Source organism: Ostrea edulis, chromosome 5 (assembly GCF_947568905.1).
Source record: "Ostrea edulis chromosome 5, xbOstEdul1.1, whole genome shotgun sequence".
NCBI classification, from domain to species: Eukaryota; Metazoa; Mollusca; class Bivalvia; order Ostreida; family Ostreidae; genus Ostrea; species Ostrea edulis.
The window spans coordinates 81,909,764-81,937,253 of NC_079168.1; the positions used below are offsets into that span (position 1 = coordinate 81,909,764).

Sequence of the window (27,490 nt, forward strand, 5' to 3'; positions counted from 1 at the left end):
GTGACTAAAACCCGGTCTTCAGTCCCGGTCCCAGATTTTTTTATTCGATATAAACAGAATATTTGAGCCCCATTTCTCGTGAATTTAGATATGACATCCCATGCCTGCATTCTGATAGTTGATTGATCATATTTTCTTCTTTCGTAAAATAATACGTGAAAACTCCGGGACCGGTGGGACCGACAAATAAAAACAATGCTTAAAGCCGGTCCCGGTCTCGACATTTTTCCTCAATAGCTGCTTTAATCTAGCTTTTCATGAAAAAAAAATAAGGATGTGATACTCAATGCATAACATCCCATTGTATATACGTTTCTGATTTATTGTGTGTGTTTTATTCCAGTTTTCCTTTTCATGTCAAAGTTTTCACATATTATTTTACGAAAGAAGAAAATAATATGATCAATCAACTATCAGAATGCAGGCATGGGATGTCATATCTAAATTCACGAGAAATGGGGCTCAAATATTCTGATATATTCTGTTTTTATCGAATAAAAAAAATCTGGGACCGGGACTGAAGACCGGGTTTTAGTCATGAGACCGGGTTTTAGTCAGTACCCAATGTAAGTCTACTATGACATCATATGGTTTTAAAAAAAATTAACAATGAGCGGCATATTTGTTTTAAAAAATGTAAAAAGATAAAATCATATTAGCACTATTTTAAAACATTTTTGTAGTATTCAAAAACAATTCTTTCCATATGTATTACTCAGTATATATGCCTAAACAGAGCACAGATTTACATCTGACATTATCTAATGACATGCTGTTTGTACATGTTTTTTTAGTGATTACTAGCATTTTGATTAGTTTTTCGCACAAAAATAACACACATATATATATATATATATATATATATATATATAAATATATATATATATACACCATATATATATATATATATATATATATATATATATATATATACCATATATATATATATCCACAATTGAAATAGAGTCTCTGTAATTGGATACTAATATTTAAAAAATATGAAAAGAAAACACAGAAATCCTCCATTAAGCTTTAGCGCTTTCATTACATCTTCAGAAGCTTTACAAAAATGTATACATAGCAGTATCTAGTAACAGTATATATATATATGATATATATATATATATATATATATATGTGCATATATATGATATATATATATGACCACGGATATGTTGCATGTGACCCAAATTTGCCATTACGAATGCATCTACATTTAATGCGCATTAGCTTCGCTTTGTGTTCACACGGAGCTAATGCGAAGTAGATTTTTAAATTCACTTTAAATTGCGATGTAAATTTTAATTCGAAGTAAACTAATGCGCATTAAAATCTCCATGTGAAAGCGGTTTAAATTTAATTTGCATTAACTTACATTTAATACAAATTAAATTCTTCGTGTAAACGAGGCATGAGTTTAAGAGTTTTTCAAAAGAACCAATTTTTGTACGGGAAGACAGTAATGTAATTTTGCTTCATTCAGCGTCTCTGAACAGGTTACCTAACACAAATATCAATAACAAAAGTTTATAAACCTTATGTCATTGAAATAGTTAATCACAATTTTACAAAGAAAATTTTTGACACCATTTGAAATTCATGAAAAAGAACTTGATACATTGTCAGAATGGATAAAAGTATAAGAGGAATATTAAAATCCTGCATTAGACTCATCAAAACAAAAGTATGTACCATCTATCCTTCTGTGTTTAGTATACCAGAAGTGATAAAAAAATTAGATAGGTTACATGAGGAATATGTTTTGGTTCCAGCTGACAAAGCTTGTAACAACATTGTCTTTGTTTGCAAGGCTCATTATTACAACTGTATTTTAAACGAACTTGGCATTAATTCCACTTTTGGTAATCGTACTTATACTCCAACTGCCCTTTCAAAAGATGAAATTCTTCAAAACCATGCTTCAGTTTTAGACACATTTAATATCCCAGTTAATGGGATGGATGAACATGAGTTACTGTACCTATACTGGATTCCTAAATTTCATAAAAACCTTTACAAAGATATATTGCTGGATCCAGTAAGTGTTCTGCCAAGCCTCTATCTTTGCTCCTCACAAAAATATTAACAGCTGTGAAGGAGAAACTGCAAACTTACTGTGCCACTACATAAGCCAGAAGTGTTGTAAATTAAATGTGGATTCTAAAAAATTCTAAAGAACTTTTAGTTAACTTGAAATCGCAAAGCTTTTCTCAAATCAACAACATCAGAATGTATGACTTTTCAATACTTTACACAACCATTCCTCATGATAAATTAAAGACTAGACTTCTTGACATTATAGACAGTTGCTTCTTCAACAGAAATATTCATATCTAGTAATCAGTCATCCAAAAAATTACTTTGTTAAATACTACTCTGATTCCACGCATAAGTACTCTGAAGTTGAAATCAAAGATATGCTGGAGTTCCTCATTGACAAATTCTTCATAGTCTTTGGTGATCAGGTCTTCCAACAGTCTGTTGGAATTCCCTAGGGCACAAATTGTGCTCCTTTGTTAGCTGACCTGTTTTTATATGCTAATGAAGCAGAATTTATTAAAAAAAACATGAGAAGAAAAAATCTCTTCCTGTGGCCTTCAATGCGACATTTATCTATCAACAATAATAATTTTCATTCATATGTCGATTTGATATATCACTGTGAAATTGAAATAAAATTAAGACACCACAGAGTCGTCTACTTCTGCTTCGTACTTAGATACCTTATTGAAAATAGATATTAACAGCAAACTAACAACTCAATTTTATGATAAACGGAATGATTTCAGCTTCTCCATTGTCAACTTCTCATATTTATGTAGCAATATTCTGTTATCACCTGCATGTGGTGTTTTCATCTCTCAACTGATTTGATACACAAGAGCTTGTTCTACATATGATCAGTTTTTAAATAGAGGCAGTCTACTGACAATCAAGTTGATGGTGCAGGGGTTTCAACAGTCTTGTCTAAAGTCAGCATTTCACAAATTCTAATGGTCGTTAAAATAATCTAGTTTGCCAATACAACATATCATTGAGTCAAATGCTGTCTGACTTGTTTCATACCGATTGTTAAAGCAATACAAGCTGTAACTGATGGTAAATAAATTGAAAAATAAAAGAATAAATATTTAACATATTAATTTTGTGATTGAATATATATAACTAAATAGAATCAGAGTGAATCTAAAGCAATAAACCTGTCAAATCAGCAGAAAATATTGATTCATGAATTATTGTCATCCTGTCAATAATTCCTGCTCGTGACCTCTGATGTACATTGACCTCAGAGGTCAACAGTTCGGGGAAAAAGCGAAAGAGAGGCACTGAGCACGTGTCAGATTTGTAAGCAATTTAACATGCCAATTTTATAGAAATTGCGATCAAAATTTCATTTGAGTGGCACATTTGCGTAATTATTACTTTCTTACTCTTATAGTACTTCTTGTCATTCATGAAACGATGTAATATCTTAAACAAACAAAATGTGTAGTTACTCATGTCAGTTTCCATCTTTGCATATGACCTCAGTCTCAGCAATCTTATTATATTCGGCAATCATCATTCCCATGTCTGTGTATACGACGCAATGGCGGTTTATACGAAACGCCCATTGTAGGTATGGTCTCAAACAATATTCCCTGGTTTATTTTGCTGATTTTTTCTTCAGATCTTGGTGATTATATTAGTTATATCGATGTGATAATTGATACATAATTGTGTAGTTGAATAAATACCGTTAGTTACAGCTTGTATTGCTTTAAGCCGTTCTTGGCACACTAATTTTGACTATGCATAACTCCATTTACCTGATCAAGATGTAGGGCTCATGGCAGGTGTGACTGGTCGACACGGGATGCTTACTCCTCCTAGGCACCTGATCCCGCTTCTGGTGTGTCCAGGGGTCCGTGTTTTGTCTGATCCCACCTCTGATGTGTCCAGGGGTCCGTGTTTGTCTGATCCCACATCTGGTGTGTCCAGGGGTCTGTGTTTGTCTGATCCCACATCTGGTGTGTCCAGGGGTCCGTGTTTGTCTGATCCCACCTCTGGTGTGTCCAGGGGTCCGTGTTTGTCTGATCCCACCTCTGGTGTGTCCAGGGGTCTGTGTTTGTCTGATCCCACCTCTGGTGTGTCCAGGGGTCTGTGTTTGTCTGATCTCACCTCTGGTGTGTCCAGGGGTCTGTGTTTGTCTGATCCCACCTATGGTGTGTCCAGGGGTCTGTGTTTGTCTGATCCCACCTCTGGTGTGTCCAGGGGTCCGTGTTTGTCTGATCCCACATCTGGTGTGTCCAGGGGTCGGTGTTTGCCCAGCTATCTATTTTGTATTGCCTATATAGGAGTTATGAGATTGATCACTGTTCGTTATTTTCACCTTCACCAAAATCAGAGCTAGTATTGCTTTAATGATGGCTGATGTTCTACAACCCGTCGCTAATCAATGTCATAGAAAACCAACACCTTAAAGGGACTGGTTCACAATTATTGAAAAAAAATATTTTTCATTTTTGATGTTAAACATTAAAAATATAAGTAATTTAATGTTGACAGCCAAAATTTTGACTTTCTGAATGGAAGAATAAAATCAATATTTTAGCCTTAAATCTGTGTTATGTAAACAAAGACTCGAGTCTTTTTATGTATACAAACAAACCAGTGAAATATTAATTTTGTAATATAAAGCATCATAATTTTGCATAGTCACAAATTTTAACTTTTAGATGTCACAGTTTACCCAAAGAATGCTTGAAATGTGAAATATCTAATAAACTTAGATCAATATCCATTTCTTTTGAAAAATTTGTAAACAATAACATACCACAATCTTTGTTTACAAAACAAATAATAAACTCTCTAAAATGAGCTTCTGTGATAATGTTTAACCTTAATTTGTAGGTGAAATCTTTTTAAACACATTAGACAGTAGATTTTGATCATTAAAAGTGAAAACCAAAATTTTGGGGGAAATTGTGAATCAGTCCCTTTAAGGAAATAACACCCTACATAAGGTGGTGGTGGCGAATTATGTACCGTTTCTGGTAATATTGTTACAGTTTAATGGGAATGTGATAACATATATAAGATTTCTGTACATTGAAATATTTTTTGAATTTTGTATTTCATTCAGTCGTTAAATTTATAGGGTATACAGGTGCCCATGAATTCTATGTAAATTTAGCCACCATGAAAAATAATAATTTCAAAGTTTCTCGGCTTTTCCTTCATTCTGATTTATGGTTTAATTAAAGTACTGTTACTCATATACATGACTGTATATTCAATCTACTTTTATAATTTTTTAAAGGGAGGATAAATCATCAAATGAGAAAGGTAAACAAAATACAAATAAATATTAATAAGTTACATTACTATATTCTTTATGATTTATATTACCCCGGTAGTATGATAAATCACACAACTACATGATTGAATAATAGCTTTCTGATTGGCTGAAATCTAACAAACTAGAAGAAATAGAAAATTGTGTTTATCTCCAACTGCCTTCAAGGTGAATTGTTCTTCATGTACAAAGTTAATATAATCAAGATGTCGAACCAGATAAATAATGATAATGGAGATTTATTTGACATCTCGATATCACAGATAGTTGGAGTAGACTGTACTATACTTCTCAGCTAAAGCACCATATTGACCTCAAAATCGTCAATATTTGTGTAATATTAAACATTATTGTATTGTAGATCTTTCAGTGTCTGAGAAATTAGAAAAGGAAATGTCTGAATTTAGGTCATTCTTATCCCGTGAACTGACCACTTTGAGGGCGGGTCAATCACGGGAGATAATGACACAGGAACAGCTAGCTAGCCAGGTTGCATCTCAGGTTCAGCAGATCATGACACAGGAGTGGGAGCTGTTCCGCCAGATGCATGTCCAGGCTTTACACAATGCCGTAAGTGAACTGCTGCCGGAGCTGGAACAGAGAGTGTACAAAAACGTTCTCATGAAAATCGACGAGGAGCAGGCATTACTGAGAGTAAAACCTTCATCGACTGTAACCGTTGTCTATCCTGTATCAAAGGAAGTATGACAAAAATATATTACATTGTATATACATGTATTTAGTATAGATAATGACATTTGACCTTTTTTAAGAAAAACATCTTGTTTAAAGAACATAGACATATAATGAAACCATGTAAAGATTTTATAATTTATTATCAATATCTTTGTTCTTTAAAATTCATGGTGTATCAAATTGATATCTTAGGAGGAATCTACAGCCTCCAGTGAGGATGAAATCAGTCGGTTACTCAAAATCATCCACTCCAAACCATCCACAATCCTGAAGGAGGTTAAAGTCGACTATACATGTAGTGCACAAGCTCTCAATTTTTCAAGTTTCTTTGATGCCATACAGAAACCAAGGTGATTTAATCCTGGTGATTTACTTCCTATTGTAAGTTAGATAGGTAATTTTCTGTCTTACTAGAACTTCCTATTGTAAGTTAGACAGGTAATTTTCTGTCTTACTAGGACTTCCTATTGTAAGTTAGACAGGTAATTTTCTGTCGTACTAGAGTTTCCTATTGTAAGTTAGACAGGTAATTTTCTGTCGTACTAGGACTTCCTATTGTAAGTTAGACAGGTAATTTTCTGTCTTACTAGAGCTTCCTATTGTAAGTTAGACAGGTAATTTTCTGTCGTACTAGGACTTTCTATTGTAAGTTAGACAGGTAATTTTCTGTCGTACTAGAGCTTCCTATTGTAAGTTAGACAGGTAATTTTCTGTCGTACTAGGACTTCCTATTGTAAGTTAGACAGGTAATTTTCTGTCTTACTAGGACTTCCTATTGTAAGTTAGACAGGTAATTTTCTGTCTTACTAGAGCTTCCTATTGTAAGTTAGACAGGTAATTTTGACTGCTTTAAGAGATGTGTGTTGAAGGAGATATTATTTGTAATAACATTAAAAATAGGAATATATTTATCGTTAAAAATCAGAGATCGCCTGTAGTAGAGGTGACACATGACCTATCAGGTATCACCACACTTATTTTGTATTTGAGGTTTACATGATTACCATATCTCAACAACTACATACCTGTTTCATGCAGATTCTTTTGAGAACACTATAACATTGGTCATTTTCAGAGATAAAGAAGAATCTGAGAAAGAATCGCTATCTCATGGTTCCCTTAGAGGTGACATATTTCTTGTAATCTATACCTAATCAAAGAAAAGAATGTTGTTATTGTGTGCAATGCATAGTACCAGTTGAAGCATTATGATATAAAGGAACTGGTTTGTAGGGACCTATGAAAACCTGGTGAAAATTTGGGGAGAGGATGGGATGAAGGTTGTGCAACGCTCCCTGAAAATGGCCACAGCAGGTATGCATTATAGCTACCAATAATTGGCTTTGTCAACTGACAATAAGGACATTTGATACAAACAAATAATGGATGACTCAGGGTTGATATATATTTTTTGGCTTACCTGTTGTTTAATTATGATAAGCACAAATAATTCCTCAAAAATAAGAGACTTTTAAATTTTCTATGATATGTTCTAAAAGTTGAAATGTATTACCCTTCCCTATATATCTCTAAGCAAATTTTCCCCATTGTTTTGGACTCGATTGAGAAATCATGGGAATAAATTACATTTCATACCGTAAAATGTATTAATTCTACTTACAAAAACATTCATTTTCATCAGAATTTTAAAAAGTTTTGTTTGTACATGTAAGTAGCATTAATCTGTTCATCTGTCAGTCTGCCACTCTGTCTCAACATGTCTGTCCATCTGTCTGTAAACTTTACACATTTCAAGCTTCTTTTTAGTCTCTGAACCATTTCAGTCAAGCTGACATAGGAATATCTGTGTACGAAACTGACCGATTGATTGTTTACCGAGATACTGTGGCAGTTCTAGCATTAAAAATGTAGTGAAAAATATACTGTGATATAAAGATGACTAAAAATGTTTGATATTAGACTTAATACTTTTAAAACAGATGTAGATTCATTTTTGTCTACAGTACAGTAATGTGTATTTCTCATATTAATTAATTTCTAAGAAATGATTTCAATTATTTTGTTTTTGTTGTGTGTTTTGTTTTGATCCCCTCTCTTATTTAGCGACGGAGAAGTTGGACGATCATGAGCTTTCTGATCAGTTTGTTACTGTACTGTGTTTGGATCTGTCTCACACCATGGCGGGAACATTGTTAAAAAAACAAAGAGCAGAGGCAGAGAAAATTGTAGAAAGTAAGTAAAGCAAATCCTTCTCCATCAAAAACATCACTTTTCGTTCACCTTATGAAATACAGACGACTCAGTGTAATTTGTTTTTTTTAACTCAAATGATTTGTAGATTCTTTGGGTTGGGTTGCCGTGGTTTCCATTAGTGATGAGATCAGGGTGGAGCAAGACTTTACCAAGGAAAGAGACACAGTGAGGAAAGTCGTGGGTGAGTCCTGGCTCCACTAGAGCATGCATGTGTACAGCTGTATTTCAAGACATGTATGATACCTAGGAATTGTAATATATTCAAACATTTTTTGCACAGGACAATTAGATATTAAGCCCCTCAGTCAGAAGACCAGTACACCAGTACTACAGGCCATCTTCACTGTTCTCAAACTCCTACATCGGAGAGGTAACATATTCTTTATTTTCAAACTCCTACATCAGAGATTTGATATATCTCTTTACGATTACAAAGTCCAGGATGTGACAGACGGAGAGTTGACAGAATTGTATGATGGACAAAGTCATCGCTAAATGTGACTTAGCTTCGCAGGTGTTACAAAAATATGATGCTTGAATATTGGTAGTATAACAAGCTGTCGATTGTATAATACATGCCTTTTATAACTTTGATGCAGTGAAGTCAACAGACTATGGGCAATACCACACTCCTTATCCCAAGATTGTTCTTATTTCTGACGGTCTTTTCAACGACTGTTCACAAGAGACTGAGAAATCTGCACAGCCGTGTCAGAAGGTAGGGATAGTGGAATTAGGTTTGGTATCTCGGCTAATGTCTCTGGATTTTGTTAATAACGCTTTTCATCTTTGTTATTGTAGACTGATGACCTGTTCAGTTCAGTTCTAGAAGTCATGGCGGCCATGAACATTCGAATACCCATCCACTTTGTTCCGATGGGAGAACAGAGAGATCCAGTGAGTCTTGTAGCAATATTCAAATCAATTTTGGCAATATTCCAAACAATTATGGAAGTGTTCCAAACAATTTTGGCAATATTCCAAACAATTTGGCAATGTTCCAAACAATATTGGCAATATTACGAACAATTTTAGAAATATTCCAGTCATGGAAAGGAATTAATTTTCTCTAACAGGGTTGCAAGTGGATGGACATGGTGATGGTGGTCAAAGATGTAAACTATATCACCAATACCAAGGCAACAGAGGTAGGATTATAAAGGGAATTATATGCTCAAATTTCATAAGTTGAATATAAAATTTTGATATGTTGTAGCGTGATTTATGCTGAAGATATTGTCCTCATTCATCTTGAATGTATTTCATCAAGAAATAATACATTTAAGGAATGAAGCTGATTTTGACCTTTGTTATACGATATAATGTAACTTGGTGCAGTTTACACTTTATAATCCGCTTTGCAGATTATAGGAAGCGTAAACTACACCAAGTTACCTTATATTGTATAACATTGGTCAAAATTAGCTTCATTCCTTATAATTTAATGTAAAAAGACAAAACTACACTGTACAAGTCTTCATTATACCCCCCGCAACAAGTTGTGGGGGGGGTATACTGGAATCAGGTTGTCCGTCTGTCTGTCCGTCCGTCCGTCCGTCTGTAGACGCAATGGTTTCCGGACTCTAAAGCATTATCCTTTCCACCTACCGTCACCATATCATATATATGGACTACCCATGGGATGAAGATGTTCCCTATCGATTTTGGGGTCCAAAGGTCAAGCGCACTGGACATTGAAGTAGCAATATGGTTTCCGGGCTCTAAAGCGTTATCCTTTCCACCTACAGTCACCATATCATACATATGGACTACCCATGGGATGAAGATGTTCCCTATTGATTTTGGGGTCAAAAGGTCAAAGGTCAAGCGCACTGGATATCGAAGTAGCAATATGGTTTCCGGGCTCTAAAGCGTTATCCTTTCCACCTACAGTCACCATATCTTACATATGGACTACCCATGGGATGAAGATGTTCCCTATCGATTTTGGGGTCAAAAGGTCAAAGGTCACGCGCACTGGACATCGAAGTAGCAATATGGTTCGGTTTGTCATGCCATTTGTTTTTTACACTCAGAAAAGAGGTAGTTTATACCTATTACCAACACCCTTTGGGAGATTGGGGTAAGCGGGGGGTATTCTTAGTGAGCATTGCTCACAGTACCTCTTGTTTGACCTTTGTTATACGATATAATGTAACTTGGTGCAGTTTACACTTTATAATCCGCTTTGCGGATTATAGGAAGCGTAAACTACACCAAGTTACCTTATATTGTATAACATAGGTCAAAATTAGCTTCATTCCTTAGGGCTGTTCCATTAAAACATATGAGGTACCCGGGGACGGCAATTAAAAAAAAAATCTATGGGTACTTGTCATTGGTAGAAAATTGCATCTATGGTGGGTACCTACTGCCAGAAAACTGCATCTGTGGGTGGTTGTTTTGATAAAATCTTAATTTTTTTTTTTTACAAAACTGAGAGGAATGCAACAAGAGAAGGGAAGGGTTGAAAGTAGAATGTGAAACAAACGCTGTTTTCTGTCTTCATTTTATCTCGGTCGATGAGGTTCCGCGATCCGGTTATCGTTTCCGGTTTGACTCTAAAATTATAGCGACCGGAAATTAGGATTATCTCCCTTGTCCAAAATGGAAAACGAAACGTGCTCGTGGTCCATTGAAACGGTTTTTGATTTTTTTCTAGCTGCAATAATGTAGCCCTATCCAATTTTTTTTATTCTGACGTTTTCGGGATGAGGCTACAATTCCATAGGATCTCCATAATGGTGCAAAATAATTTTATGAATAACCGATAATAAACTCTGTGTATTAGTCCCAAATGTTGTTTACACCAAAAGGAGTACCAACTTTGTGCTCAGGCATGTCTAATAAAGGTGTTTTTCATTAATTATAATGCACAGCATGCAAAATTCTTCGTCTGCTCCGCCATGCTTGTTATCGCGAAATCTCGTAGGTGGATCTAATGAAAAAAGCTAAACATTGACAATCGGCGCGAAAATGTAGTTACTTGAGCCACTTCGACAAAGAAAGGAAAATCATATTGTTGCAGTCTGCTGTTCGGTTTTTAACTGGATATTAAATTCAAACCTTTTCAATACCGACGAAATAGCTTTCGCCTCCATACTTGTCCATTGATGTAAATACTACTTTATATGGCATATGCAAATGACTTGACAATCGGAAGTTGAAAGTATTTGATGGAGAGTGACCCAGATATATTGTCAAGTTCAGATCTTGCACCTACCAGTAATCTTATAGGAGTAAGAGAAGACAGAATAGTGAAGTATGTTGAAGATGTCAAAGAAAAGGAACGAAATAAACTAAAGCAGAAGAAATTGTTAGATAGTTTTAAAGACAGTCCAATATTGTTACTAACAATTGCTGAGTTAAATGTATTATTGCACACACACTTTCAAAAGCCAACACACACTGGAAGAAAATCTAAGGCAGACTTTTTAGTTGCTGTGGACAAGGAAATCAAAAGTAGAAATATATCTGATACTTCTTTATATGAGACACTGGAAAAACTCTTCCCTCAAAAGTTTAGGAAGTCAAAATCGTGACATTGAATTTCAGAGATTTGCAGCTAGTTTTACCTATTATTTTATAGACATGGTTTTGAATTCTAGGTATTTGTTACCGATGTATACACAAGTCAGTGACTTTTTTAAAGCAATATGCAATGGCCTTTCTTGAACAGTCATATTACAATTAAATTTGACAAATGTTTTATCCAATTTTTGAATAGCCATTTTTATAGAATTTGTCTTTGTCAAATTGGCAACTTATTCGAATTGGCATTATGTGTCCACCCTGGGTGATTTGGTATGTAAAAAAGTCGGTGATTGTTGTGTAGCATGCCAATTCAAATAATTGACTTAATGTTGGAGTATAAAGTGCCAAAGTTAGAGTTTGGACAATCTATATAGTTTTGGTTGTGCACTGTTTTTTGTATAAAGATTAGAACTGTATTTTGTGTTGAAGTTTAAAGAATATTTCTCCAATCATTAAAACTTGTTCTACCTGTTCATATTAGTATTTGTCATCTTATGTTGAACTATGACTACAGAATTATAGATTTTAATGGGGTTACCCAACACCATTACTAGCATAAATTTCGCTCATTTAATTTTCTTTAAATTTTGTTTTATACTTACTGTATCTACTTTGACCAATGAAGGAAAATTTATATTAATTTCAAGAAATTTCAACCACACATTTTCATTTGAATAATTTCAATAGATATATAGAAATTTCATCAAGCAAACTTTTGATCACTGAGATGCTCTAAATTTGATATCAAATCGAATTAAAAGGTTTAGCTGATTTTTACAGAGTTATTTCCTTTGGGTGTTGGGTACCACCTTAAATACACAAATTTGGAGAGGGATATAAAAGTCTTCAACTGTCAGAAATGGATCAAGTCCTTCAGCTTTTTATTATCGTTTTCCCAAAGAAGTTGTTGTTATTCTATAGCATTTGGACACTCTCTAAAATCAACTTCATTCAGTGATGACTGTTTATCAAACTTGGTACATAGTTTTTAGAATGACATAGAACCCTATTATTTTTTTTTTACAAAGGTTAAGATCACAGGATCCAGTTGTCATTCCATAACATCCTTGTGAACAATGCAATGAGCCGTAGTGTAACAAATATCTGAGACATCAGTGTCGCAGAGACACATTTTCTTGTTTTTTAATACTCAAAATACTAGTCAATTTTAAAACTTTTAATAGTTGTTTTTGAACATTTACAATACTAGGCTTTTTATGAACAGGTAGACTTATAAAATTGATTTAGTTCATCGTGTTTAAGAAAGACAGTCTTGATAGAATAAATTGATGGTTCTATGATCAAGCTTTATTGACTATTTGAATGGTGATGAGACCCAAGATACTCTTCTCTTTACTATCATGCTTGGGAACATCTGAAAATAGACCTCTATTCAGGGGTTATAAATAGTCATTCATACATATTGAATTTAAAGAAAAAGTGTATTTCACTTCTATGGGTGGTGCCGCACTATCTGAAATTGCTTCTGTGAGTGGTCCCTCATTACATTTTTATGCTTCTATGGGTGGTTACCCAAATTTTAAAGTGCCTTCCCCGGGTACCTCATATGTTTTAATGGAACAGCCCTTATAATTTAATGTAAAAAGACAAAACTACACTGTACAAGTCTTCATTTATACAAAAAAGTAAACAATCTCTGAGAAATAGAAATCACTTGCACCGCGCAAGGATTCACTTAGCAACAGACTGAGGAAGCATCGAACAAGAAAACTGCCATCTTGGTTCTATGCATAACTGGAGCATGTACTTTATTAATCAAATTTGAAAATGCAAGGTGGTGATTTCATCAAATCCTGATATAGAAATTATGTGTAGGCTACATATGTAGGCCTAATGTTAGATCAACTTTTGGGACACTCCAACAGAAAGCACCAGAGAGTTGTTTATTATACCCCCCACAACAAGTTGTGGGGGGGGGGAGTATACTGGAATCGGGTTGTCCGTCTGTCTGTCTGTCCGTCCGTCCGTCCGTCTGTAGACGCAATGGTTTCCGGACTCTAAAGCATTATCCTTTCCACCTACCGTCACCATATCATATATATGGACTACCCATGGGATGAAGATGTTCCCTATCGATTTTGGGGTCAAAAGGTCAAAGGTCACGCGCACTGGACATCGAAGTAGTAATATGGTTTCCGGGCTCTAAAGCGTTATCCTTTCCACCTACAGTCACCATATCATACATATGGACTACCCATGGGATGAAGATGTTCCCTATCGATTTTGGGGTCAAAAGGTCAAAGGTCAAGCGCACTGGACATCGAAGTAGCAATATGGTTTCCGGGCTCTAAAGCGTTATCCTTTCCACCTACAGTCACCATATCATACATATGGACTACCCATGGGATGAAGATGTTCCGTATCGATTTTGGGGTCAAAAGGTCAAAGGTCAAGCGCACTGGACATCGAGGTAGCAATATGGTTTCCGGGCTCTAAAGCGTTATCCTTTCCACCTACAGTAACCATATCATACATATGGACTACCCATGGGATGAAGATGTTCCCTATCGATTTTGGGGTCAAAAGGTCAAAGGTCAAGCGCACTGGACATCGAAGTAGCAATATGGTTTCCGGGCTCTAAAGCGTTATCCTTTCCACCTACAGTCACCATATCATACATATGGACTACCCATGGGATGAAGATGTTCCCTATCGATTTTGGGGTCAAAAGGTCAAAGGTCATGCGCACTGGACATCGAAGTAGCAATATGGTTTCCATTTAAATTCTTTAATGGCTTTTTTCATCGCATGGAGATGCTGTGTTCCTAGATACCTTTTGGATCATAATACTGAAGTTTTACCTATTACCAACACCCTTTGGGAGATTGGGGTAAGCGGGGGGTATTCTTAGTGAGCATTGCTCACAGTGCCTCTTGTTCTTTTTATAAATCTAAACCCGACATCACACAAAATACGTCATGCATCAGAAAATGCGGTTTCTTGACATCATAAAAGTTTTAAACACTAAATTATAACTTACCATTACATATGCAGCATTGTCACCTATTAAATCCGACACAGTAAAATATAAACAATTCACAGACTGCGATCCATATGTCATCGATTTTGGCGTGACGTCATCTAGTATATGTACATTTTGTAATACATGACGCATTATATATGCGTTGATAAGCGGATCAAGCAGTCCCTCAAGTGAAAATATATTTTATAATGAAACAGCAAAGTTGCAAATACTTATTATAGTATTATTTTGCAAATGATAATATCTTTGTGTCAGAATTAGTATCCGAAGAGTTTTTACCGTTAATGTTTTGTGCACTTGTAAGAAAAAAAAATAATGTATGCCTTGTTTAACATCGAGAAAAAAGTTCGCAATACTTTGCAATACTACTCTGCTTTGCAGAGAACATAGGTATTTTATTGTGCACGGTTTGTTGTGTTGATTTTCTATTTCATAGAAGGCCTACAGCTTTACGGTGCTACATATATGTACAATGTGAAATTTTAAAAAAAAGTACAGTAAAACTCGAATATAGCGAACACGGATTTAGCGAAATTACGGCTATAGCGAAGTGAAATAGATTTCCCCGACAAATTCTTTATATATTCTATATAAAAATCTGCGTCAAAAACGAACACGGATATAGCGAATTTACGGATATAACGAAGTAAATTCCTATTCCCCTTGAATTAAAAATGAACGTAAAAATCACCTTTTATAACGAATTTATTTTTTTCATTTTAAACTCTTTGTGATTTTTAACAATCGTTTTCCATTGACATAAAGGATTCACACTTATTACAAATTTCTGTTTGTAATTTTTCAAGAAAGGTTCAATACTTACACATACGTTTAGGAAATATATTGTCGATATTGTTTACTATTCTCGTTAATTAAATTTGAAGTTTGATTGCATTTATTTTATCGTACACTCCTTTATTTGTGTACATCAACAAGTAAATGACAAATGCAATAGACTGTACATGTATTGCGCAAAATTGTGTTGACATTTCTCTCTCGACATGTTTTTGCATGACTTAATAATCCATCAAGATAAATTATCATATATAAATCAATGTGTATATATCAAGTATAAAAATATTTCTTCTCGAAAATATATAGGCTTCATTTCTCTTAAAGACAATACAAATGCAAGTACATGTATATCGATTGCTGTTTTCTTATAGAACTGATATACATATAGAACAAATCAGTTTCAAAACGAATTCGTTATATTTGAATTATGAATTCGCTATAAACTTATAACGAATTACACTTATAGCGAATTTTTATAGAGGTTCCCGAGAAATTCGCTATATCAGAGTTTTACTGTAGTGCCGTTTTGGGTTGTCAAAATGTAATACCAAGTTACATTATACAATATAAACTAAATTTTTTCAGGGTGTTCAGCCAATCAAATTGCGTGTTACAAGTAAAATTAAATTATTTAAAAATATATAGTTGTCAAGGAACAAAATAAATAGTGGACCCTGACATGTCATGAGTTGTCTATACTATAGACGGTGTCTGATTTTCAATAGACAGCTCCCTAATATGTAAACATTCTTATAAATGTAGTGTAGATTCAAGTTTGTTCACATTCAATCTAATTAAAAGTAGATCCCATGATCTGCTCATCTACTATTGCTACATAGTGTATCGATAGTAGATGAGCGGATCACAGGATCTAATTTTAATTAGATTGGTTTACATCATGACCTTTTGAGTGTAGGTGGCACCATAAGATGAATTCAATGTTTAGCATTCTACCTTGATTAATGCAAAGATATAAGGAATGCCGCGGTCATTATTCTATGATATACCTTCATACGTATCAGCTGATTATGATTGATTGGTTGTATCTTGCTTAACGTCTCTCTCAAGAATTTTTCACTCATATGAAGATGTCACCAAGATCAGTGAAGGGCTTCAAATTTAGGCCTATGCTCGGCACTTACAGCCTTTGGGCATTGAGGGTTCTTTAGCGTGCCACACCAACTGCGACACGGGACATCCGTTTTTAAGGTCATCTCTGAGGACCCGTGACATTCACACCTGATGCCAAGCGTTTGGCAATGGAACTGTCACTACCTGTTTTAACAACTTAGGTCTGTCGCGGCCGGGATTCGAACCCCGGCCTTCCGCATGCGGGGTGAACGCTGTAACCTCTAGGCCACTGCGGCATTATGAGAAAAGTGATACACATCTTGCATGCACTTTGAATGTTGCTAATGCAACAGACTGATAATTCAATTTCATAATCATAAAAATCAATTAATTTATGGTGTAAAACAAATTCTTAATGACTGAATAATATTTGTCATTCAGTATAAACCAATCATCTGCATTCCAAGAGCGATACACATGTAAACATGATGATGCACAGACAAATTTTCTGGAACTGTATTCAAAGCAATTCAAATAATCCGTTAACATTAAACTGAATACTTGAAATATTTTTTCAAAATAGATTTAGAATACCCCTACCATCTCTCTTTTTTCATCAGCATAAAACAATATACATGTAGGCCATTTCAGAAATTGCCATTACGTTATAGTAACCTAATTCGTAGCTATATACGAAAACGATCGGCTGTGTATTTATGAGCCGTAGTAGAATAGAAATAAAGTTCTTGTTTTCGTGTATGTTGCAGGATAACCTCCTTGGTCTCGAAATGTTGTTTGAAATATGAAAGCCTCAGCTTTTATATTTCAAATAAACATTCCTCGACCTTAGACGTTATCCTGCAACATGCATGAAGACATGATCATTATTTCTTAAGTAGACAATTCTTCTCAAAAATTTTTAGGCGTACAGTATTTCAAATAGATAAACAAGCAGCCTCATGAAGGGTAGATTCTAGTTTTTTGAATGACAGGGATGGCCTCACTTCTAATACGTAGTGGACGATTGATGTATTCCATTTTGAATATGTTTACCAATGAGAACACCAACACAGACTACGATTTTGACAGTCTAGCACAATATCCAGACTGGCCTTGTTTTTCTCGTAGTTTTTGTTAACATATTTTTCCGTTAGTTTTTGGTAACCTTATTTTTCTGATATTTTCAGTTACCTTATTTTTGCAGTTTCCAGTTACCTTATTTTTATGGTAGTTTCCGGTTACATCATTTTTACAGTACTTTCTGGTTACCTTATTTTTCTGGTAGTTTCCGGTTACCTTTTTTGCGGTAATTTTGTATACTTTATTTTTCTGGTGGTTTCAGTTACCTTATTTTTGTCGTAGTTCTTGGTTACCTTATTTTTGTCGTAGTTCTTGGTTACCTTATTTTTGTCATAGTTCTTGGTTACCTTATTTTTGTCGTAGTTCTTGGTTACCTTATTTTTGCGATAGTTTCTGGTTACCTTATTTTCCTGGTAATTTCAGTTACCTTACTTTTGCTGTAGTTTTCAGTTATCTTAATTTTCTGCTGGTTTTTTGTATTTCCTCCCTTTTAAAATACTTGGATATGGAGAATTTATAAGTGTACTGTTTTGGTACATTCAGAACATTGAAGATATGAATCAGTGTTGTTTAATAATTAATATGTACTTATTGAAAAATCGAATGATTTTTTTTTTTTTACTAATTTAATAGGATATGACCTGATTTGGGACAGTTTATGCTAAACCACTAAGAAAATTTTAGAATATTTCCTCTACGATAAAGCGACTTCTAATGAGATAAACTCTGGATCTAATTCAGTGTTTAGATACTGGTATAAGTTACAGATAAACTCTCTAGTGTTTAGATACCGGTATAAGTTACAGATAAACTCTCTAATTCAGTGTTTAAATACCGGTATAAGTTACAGATAAACTCTCTAGTGTTTAGATACTGGTATAAGTTACAGATAAACTCTCTAGTGTTTAGATACCGGTATAAGTTACAGATAAACTCTCTAGTGTTTAGATACTGGTATAAGTTACAGATAAACTCTCTAATTCAGTTTTTAGATACCGGTATAAGTTACAGATAAACTCTCTAGTGTTTAGATACCGGTATAAGTTAACGATAAACTCTCTAATTTAGTGTTTAGATACCGGTGTAAGTTACAGATAAACTCTCTAGTGTTTAGATACCGGTATAAGTTACAGATAAACTCTCTAATTCAGTGTTTAGATACTGGTATAAGTTACAGATAAACTCTCTAGTGTTTAGATACCGGTATAAGTTACAGATAAACTCTGGATCTAATTCAGTGTTTAGATACTGGTATAAGTTACAGATAAACTCTCTAGTGTTTAGATATTGGTATAAGTTACAGATAAACTCTCTAATTCAGTGTTTAGATACCGGTATAGGTTACAGATAAACTCTCTAGTGTTTAGATACCGGTATAAGTTACAGATAAACTCTCTAGTGTTTAGATACTGGAATAAGTTACAGATAAACTCTCTAGTGTTTAGATACCGGTATAAGTTACAGATAAACTCTCTAATTCAGTGTTTAGATACCGGTATAGGTTACAGATAAACTCTCTAGTGTTTAGATACTGGTATAAGTTACAGATAAACTTTCTAGTGTTTAGATACCGGTATAAGTTACAGATAAACTCTCTAGTGTTTAGATACCGGTATAAGTTAACGATAAACTCTCTAATTTAGTGTTTAGATACTGGTATAAGTTACAGATAAACTCTCTAGTGTTTAGATACCGGTATAAGTTACAGATAAATGCTCTAATTTAGTGTTTAGATACTGGTATAAGTTACAGATAAACTCTCTAGTGTTTAGATACCAGTATAAGTTACAGATAAACTCTCTAATTCAGTGTTTAGATACTGGTATAAGTTACAGATAAACTCTCTAGTGTTTAGATACCGGTATATGTTACAGATAAACTCTGTAGTGTTTAGATACTGGTATAAGTTACAGATAAACTCTCGATCTAATTCAGTGTTTAGATACTGGTATAAGTTACAGATAAACTCTCTAGTGTTTAGATACTGGTATAAGTTACAGATAAACTCTCTAGTGTTTAGATACCGGTATAAGTTACAGATAAACTCTGGATCTAATTCAGTGTTTAGATACTGGTATAAGTTACAGATAAACTCTCTAGTGTTTAGATACCGGTATAAGTTACAGATAAACTCTCTAATTCAGTGTTTAGATACTGGTATAAGTTACAGATAAACTCTCTAGTGTTTAGATACTGGTATAAGTTACAGATAAACTCTCTAATTTAGTGTTTAGATACCGGTATAAGTTAACGATAAACTCTCTAATTCAGTGTTTAGATACTGGTATAAGTTACCGATAAACCTCTAATTAGGGCCCCACATTAAATGCTTGAAAATGCTTAGACCCCAATGTCAGAATTTCCTTTTCCTAGACATCAATGTATCAAATTCACAATCCTATTCGAATGGTATGTACATGTACCACATTTCGTACCAGTTATTCATTTTGAATCCCTTTTACAATGGGATTTAGTTGCACTCTGTTGTGTTTGAGTGGATGAGTGCCAAACAAAAGTAATTTACATTTGCATCAGTCTCTCATAAATATGCTTTATGGTTATTTACAGTTTGTACATTTACAAAACAAGAAACTGCAAACACAAGCCATGGTTATTTACAAAATCAAAATATTTACATAGGAATTGCAATGAACAAACATCAGCCATGGTTATTTACAATATTTACATTTAGGCTGTGATAGGAAGTGTGATGGAAGCCATTATGCGGCCAAAAGAAGCACGGACTCCCTGGAAGTCGTGGCAGATGATCAAGAAAGAGCTGAAGGAACAACACGTATGTGATACGTTTATAGAGTGGAATTAATATTGTCCAGGGTTCATGGCTATACATTGTCCTGTTATAGATTATTAAATGATCAGGAATTTTGATGCTCTCTGATTGGTCCAGATCGATGATGTATTCTGGTGTGTACCTCAGAGTGAATTCACCTCAATATCAACTTACGGAGGTTTACAAGAGATTTTCCTCTTGACCAACCATAGATTTGCCGACTGCATTGAATAGCATTATTATAGTATGATATCAGACTGCATTGAATATCATTATTATAGTATGATATCAGAGATGACTTCATTGAATATCATTATTATAGTATGATATCAGAGATGGCTGCATTGTATATCATTATACTATGATATCAAACTGCATTGAATATCATTATTATACTATGATATCAGACTGCATTGAATATGATTATTATACTATGATATCAGACTGAATATCATTATTATACTATGATATCAGACTGTATTGAATATCATTATTATACTATGATATCAGAGATGACTGCATTGTATATCATTATTATACTATGATATCAGAGATAACGGCATTGAATATCATTATTATACTATGATATCAGAGATGACTGCATTGAATATCATTATTATAGTATGATATCAGAGATGGCTACATTGTATATCATTATTATACTATGATATCAGAGATGACTGCATTGAATATCATTATACTATGATATCAGAGATGACTGCATTGAATATGATTATTATACTATGATATCAGACTGCATTGAATATGATTATTATACTATGATATCAGACTGAATATCATTATTATACTATGATATCAGACTGTATTGAATATCATTATTATACTATGATATCAGAGATGACTGCATTGTATATCATTATTATACTATGATATCAGAGATAACGGCATTGAATATCATTATTATACTATGATATCAGAGACGACTGCATTGAATATCATTATTATAGTATGATATCAGAGATGGCTGCATTGTATATCATTATTATACTATGATATCAGAGATGACTGCATTGAATATCATTATACTATGATATCAGAGATGACTGCATTGAATATGATTATTATACTATGATATCAGACTGCATTGAATATGATTATTATACTATGATATCAGACTGAATATCATTATTATACTATGATATCAGACTGTATTAAATATCATTATTATACTATGATATCAGACTGTATTGAATATCATTATTATACTATGATATCAGAGATGACTGCATTGTATATCATTATTATACTATGATATCAGAGATAACGGCATTGAATATCATTATTATACTATGATATCAGAGATGACTGCATTGAATATCTTTATTATAGTATGATATCAGAGATGGCTGCATTGTATATCATTATTATACTATGATATCAGAGATGACTGCATTGAATATCATTATACTATGATATCAGAGATGACTGCATTGAATATCATTATTATACTATGATATCAGACTGCATTGAATATCATTATTATACTATGATATCAGACTGAATATCATTATTATACTATGATATCAGACTGTATTGAATATCATTATTATACTATGATATCAGAGATGACTGCATTCTATATCATTATTATACTATGATATCAGAGATGACTGCATTGAATATCATTATTATACTGTGATATCAGACTGCATTGAATATCATTATTATACTATGATATCAGAGATAACGGCATTGAATATCATTATTATACTATGATATCAGAGATGACTGTGCATTGTATATCATTATTATACTATGATATCAGAGATGACTGCATTGAATATCAATATTATACTATGATATCAGACTGCATTGAATATCAATATTATACTATGATATCAGAGATAACGGCATTGTATATCATTATTATACTATGATATCAGAGATGACTGTGCATTGTATATCATTATTATACTATGATATCAGACTGTATTGAATATCATTATTATACTATGATATCAGACTGCATTGAATATCATTATTATACTATGATATCAGACTGTATTGAATATCATTATTATACTATGATATCAGACTGTATGGAATATCATTATTATCTATGATATCAGAGATGACTGCATTGAATATCATTATTATACTATGATATCAGAGATAACGGCATTGAATATCATTATTATACTATGATATCAGAGATGACTGTGCATTGTATATCATTATTATACTATGATATCAGACTGTATTGTATATCATTATTATACTATGATATCAGACTGTATTGAATATCATTATTATACTATGATATCAGAGATGACTGCATTGAATATCATTATTATACTATGATATCAGAGATAACAGCATTGAATATCATTATTATACTATGATATCAGACTGCATTGAATATCATTATTATACTATGATATCAGAGATGACTGCATTGAATATCATTATTATACTATGATATCAGAGATGACTGCATTGAATATCAATATTATACTATGATATCAGAGATAACGGCATTGAATATCATTATTATACTATGATATCAGAGATGACTGTGCATTGTATATCATTATTATACTATGATATCAGACTGCATTGAATATTCATTATTATACTATGATATCAGAGATGACTGCATTGAATATCATCATTATACTATGATATCAGACTGCATTGAATATCATTATTATACTATGATATCAGATTGAATATCATTATTATACAATGATATCAGACTGTATTGAATATCATTATTATACTATGATATCAGACTGTATTGAATATCATTATTATACTATGATATCAGAGATGACTGCATTCTATATCATTATTATACTATGATATCAGAGATAATGGCATTGAATATCATTATTATACTATGATATCAGAGATGACTGCATTGAATATCATTATTATACTATGATATCAGAGATGACTGCATTCTATATCATTATTATACTATGATATCAGAGATGACTGTGCATTGTATATTATTATTATACTATGATATCAGACTGCATTGAATATCATTAGTATACTATGATATCAGAGATGACTGCATTGAATATCAATATTATACTATGATATCAGAGATGACTGCATTGAATATCATTATTATACTATGATATCAGAGATGACTGTGTATTGTATATCATTATCATACTATGATATCAGATATGACTGTTTATTGCAGAAAGAAATTGACAGAGTGGAATGGTTTATCACAGAGCACTTCAAACAGCCCCCACCAATCGGAACGCGTGTTCAGGTCGTCAGTACGCTACATCAGCCAACAGAATCGGAGCACTTCAAACAGCCTTCATCACTCACCCTAGGCATTCCCGATCAGAGCACTGACGAAGGGTCACTTCCTACAGCAACTGTTCTACAGCATGTCAAAGGACAAAAGGCCAAACAAGTTACAAGTACGTCACACCCAAGATATTAAACGTATGAGCATCATTACAAATCATTGTGTCATCATGATATTTATTTGGAGAGTAAAAAATTGAATTTTAAATGGGTTACCAGTGGGAGTCGCAGATTTTTCCTTGATTTCTAGAGCAATTTTTAAAAAAAAATTCACAAAATGAGTCGCCTTATTGATGAAATTTTTAATTCTTTCTAATTTTCTGCCCATTATACTAGTATTTACTATGGTCCATGTAGTAAAAGCTGTAATTTTCTCACTTGTAATTTCAAACCCTGTGTTGGGTAGCCCAGTTTGCATCATATACACCTATAATAACTGCGTAGAAAAGTAATATGATATTTCTATATTTTGTTATTAATGACGTAGTGCTATATACAGATATGCCAGTGTAATATGATATTTCTATATTTTGTTATTAATGAGGTAGTGCTATATACAGATATGCCAGTGTAATATGATATTTCTATATTCTGTTATTAATGAGGTAGTGCTATATACAGATATGCCAGTGTAATATGATATTTCTATATTTTGTTATTATCGCAATTCACCTTTGAATTAGAACGCTTTGGCCGATATAGTATTGCGTTGTGTGACGACACAATTGAATCTGTTTGTAATACAATTGCGAAATGCAACAGAAACTCTCATTGGTCCATATGTATAAGTCCGCCCAAATTCCCTTATACGGGAGTAGTCAGCATTTGAAAACATGACGGCCAGATGCTAGATGGAAAAAAACTTCAAAGGAAGAAAGAGAAAAAGTTGTATTCTTGTGTTGTTCTCATAAATTTAATATAAAAAAATTCTTAACATATTTTCCTACTATACTTGTGTCCAAACATACCTTCAAATATTTATTAAAGCCCCATACGACCCAAAAACTCGATCACAGCTTTTGATGATTTCGTTCGTAGACGTAGCCATGTTAGGTAGCCAGTCAATTCGAATCCCGGTTCATTTCCATATTGGCACAATAGCGTCTAGATGTGTACTAATTCCCCACAAATATTTTAGCTAAATTGTTTAAATAATATACCACCCCAGTCCTATTATAAAATGATAATTATTCAAAAAGCTAAACTCACGGCAGTGCGGCTTTCATTAGTCATGAGCGGCCGCGCCGGCCGATCTCCATCTAATGGGCTTATGTAGCATTTTCGTTCATCTAGAGCTTATTTTACCTAATTACAAAAACTGGTACAAAAATGTTTTAATTTCTATTAATTATTCGTGTTGATAATAAATGAAGAGCGAATACATAACTTACAACCGATTTTATGAATAGATACCAATAGCAAGAGTTCGAATTGACCGGCTACCTAACATGGCTACGTCAACAAACGAAATAATTTGAAGCTGCGAGTTTTCGGGTGGTGTGTGGCTTTAATGAATATTTGAAGGTATGTTTGGACACAAGTATATAGTAGGAAAATATGTTAAAAAAATTTTATATTGAGTTTATGAGACAGCAACACAAGAATACACCGATTTCAGGCCTCAACCATCCGCAGCTTTTTGTGACCCGTAAATCAAAGGTTTTTATAAGAGGTGGATCTTTTCAGAGAGCTATGTACAGTTCTCCAGCTACACTGAATCCGCTCGAGAAAGTGGGCGGGCTGTAATTGGCCAACGAAAACTCTTGTTGTATTACATCAAACATGTCATTCAAATTGTTCAATCGTCTCATTCAATTGTGTCTTCACACAACGCAATACTATATCGGGTAAAGCGTTCTAATTCAAAGGTGAATTGCGATAATGAGGTAGTGCTATATACAGATATGCCAGTGTAATATGATATTTCTATATTTTGTTATTAATGAGGTAGTGCTATATACAGATATGCCAGTGTAATATGATATTTCTATATTTTGTTATTAATGAGGTAGTGCTATATACAGATATGCCAGTGTAATATGATATTTCTATATTTTGTTATTAATGAGGTAGTGCTATATACAGATATGCCAGTGTAATATGATATTTCTATATTTTGTTATTAATGAGGTAGTGCTATATACAGATATGCCAGTGTAATATGATATTTCTATATTCTGTTATTAATGAGGTAGTGCTATATACAGATATGCTAGTGTTATCACTCATCATCAGAATTCTAGCAGATGTCACAATAATTTCCAAACAGTCCTCGTATTTGTACGAATTTTCTATTATTCTGTTTTTCAATAATAATGAAGTTATTTTTGTCACATTAATACATGGTTTAGTGTTCTACTCCAAACACCTGATTTACATGTAGTTTGCAACCAACATGAGGAAGATTTTGTATTTCAGAAACCAAATACGTTCTTGTTGTCCTGGATACAGGGGAGAAGCAGTTCTACCCGTGGAGTTTTGACCAGGAAAGGCTGATGTTTTACCAGAGGACAGTGAAATCTGCTACAGGAGCACTTCCTGTTGGAACTCTCGTCCGTCGAGGTAAACACTAAAATCAAAGAGAACAGCAGCAACAACAGAGATACTATAAATAACAGAAGTATATTGTGTTGCTATTTTGAAATTTTACATAAAAAGACTTGTAGATTAGGTGGGGAGGAGATTAGGTGGGGAGGAGATTAGGTGGGGAGGGTCACTACAATTCTTCAAAGTTGTGGTGGATTTTAAAAATGATAGGCTAAACAAAATTTGTGATTAATTAAAATATTGTCAGTTTTTTAAAAATAAGTCTATCTTAAATATTTTGTTTGCAGGCAGTCACTGGAATTACAAAAACCAAGATGGTGGTCCAGATGAGATAGGGGTGGTCATCAAAAATGAGAAATTTGGAGGAGGATCTGTAAAGGTAGATAATTAATGATGAATGTGGAGGAGGTTCAGTAAAGGTAATAATTGTGGAGGAGGGTAAGTAAAGTTGGATAATTAATGATAAATGTAGAGGATCTGTAAAGGTAGATAATTAATGATGAATGTGGAGGAGGATCTGTAAAGATGGATAATTAATAATAAATGTGGAGGATGGCAGTAAAGGTAGATAATTAATGATAAATGTGGAGGAGGATCTGTAAAGGTAGATAATTAATGATAAATGTGGAGGAGGATCTGTAAAGGTAGATAATTAATGATAAATGTTGAGGAGGATCTGTAAAGATGGATAATTAATGATAAATGTGGAGGAAGGCAGTAAAGGTAGATAATTAATGATAAATGTGGAGGAGGATCTGTAAAGGTAGATAAATGTGGAGGAGGATCAGTAAAGGTAGGTAAATGTGGAGGGGGACTCTGTAAAGGTGGATAAATAAGAAAAATCATAGAATAATATAATTACTGAATGAATGAAGACAATACAAAAATAAAAAAAAATCACTCCTTCCAGACTTAGTTTTGTAGTCTTTTCATTTCTGGCCATGATTGACTTTTTCATGCTGTATGGGCTTGGAGTCAATAGGGGGTATGTATTGCTATTCCTACAGAATGCTTGTTTTATTTACACTATGTATCTTCTACACTCTGTCATAAACATGGTTCATGTTCATTACCCTGGTCAAACAAAAATCTGTCTTGACTTTTGGACTTCAATCATTCTTATTTC

The 27,490-nt window shown here is 33.5% G+C and overlaps 1 protein-coding gene across 3 annotated transcripts in view; it reads left to right on the forward strand.

Moving 5' to 3' along the window:
• The window catches only part of LOC125649616 (uncharacterized), a 40,614-nt gene that overhangs the window by 9,327 nt on the left and 3,797 nt on the right, over positions 1-27,490 (forward strand). For all 3 annotated transcript variants that reach the window (XM_056166463.1, XM_056166464.1, XM_056166465.1), the window contains exons 7-21: positions 5,303-5,328; positions 5,700-6,040; positions 6,227-6,384; positions 7,110-7,159; positions 7,268-7,348; positions 8,099-8,227; positions 8,334-8,429; positions 8,529-8,618; positions 8,848-8,966; positions 9,050-9,145; positions 9,325-9,396; positions 20,425-20,526; positions 23,699-23,930; positions 26,236-26,379; positions 26,652-26,743. In XM_056166463.1, the coding sequence (XP_056022438.1) occupies positions 5,303-5,328; positions 5,700-6,040; positions 6,227-6,384; positions 7,110-7,159; positions 7,268-7,348; positions 8,099-8,227; positions 8,334-8,429; positions 8,529-8,618; positions 8,848-8,966; positions 9,050-9,145; positions 9,325-9,396; positions 20,425-20,526; positions 23,699-23,930; positions 26,236-26,379; positions 26,652-26,743 (1,828 nt within the window). The remainder of the gene's footprint in view (positions 1-5,302; positions 5,329-5,699; positions 6,041-6,226; positions 6,385-7,109; positions 7,160-7,267; positions 7,349-8,098; positions 8,228-8,333; positions 8,430-8,528; positions 8,619-8,847; positions 8,967-9,049; positions 9,146-9,324; positions 9,397-20,424; positions 20,527-23,698; positions 23,931-26,235; positions 26,380-26,651; positions 26,744-27,490) is intronic.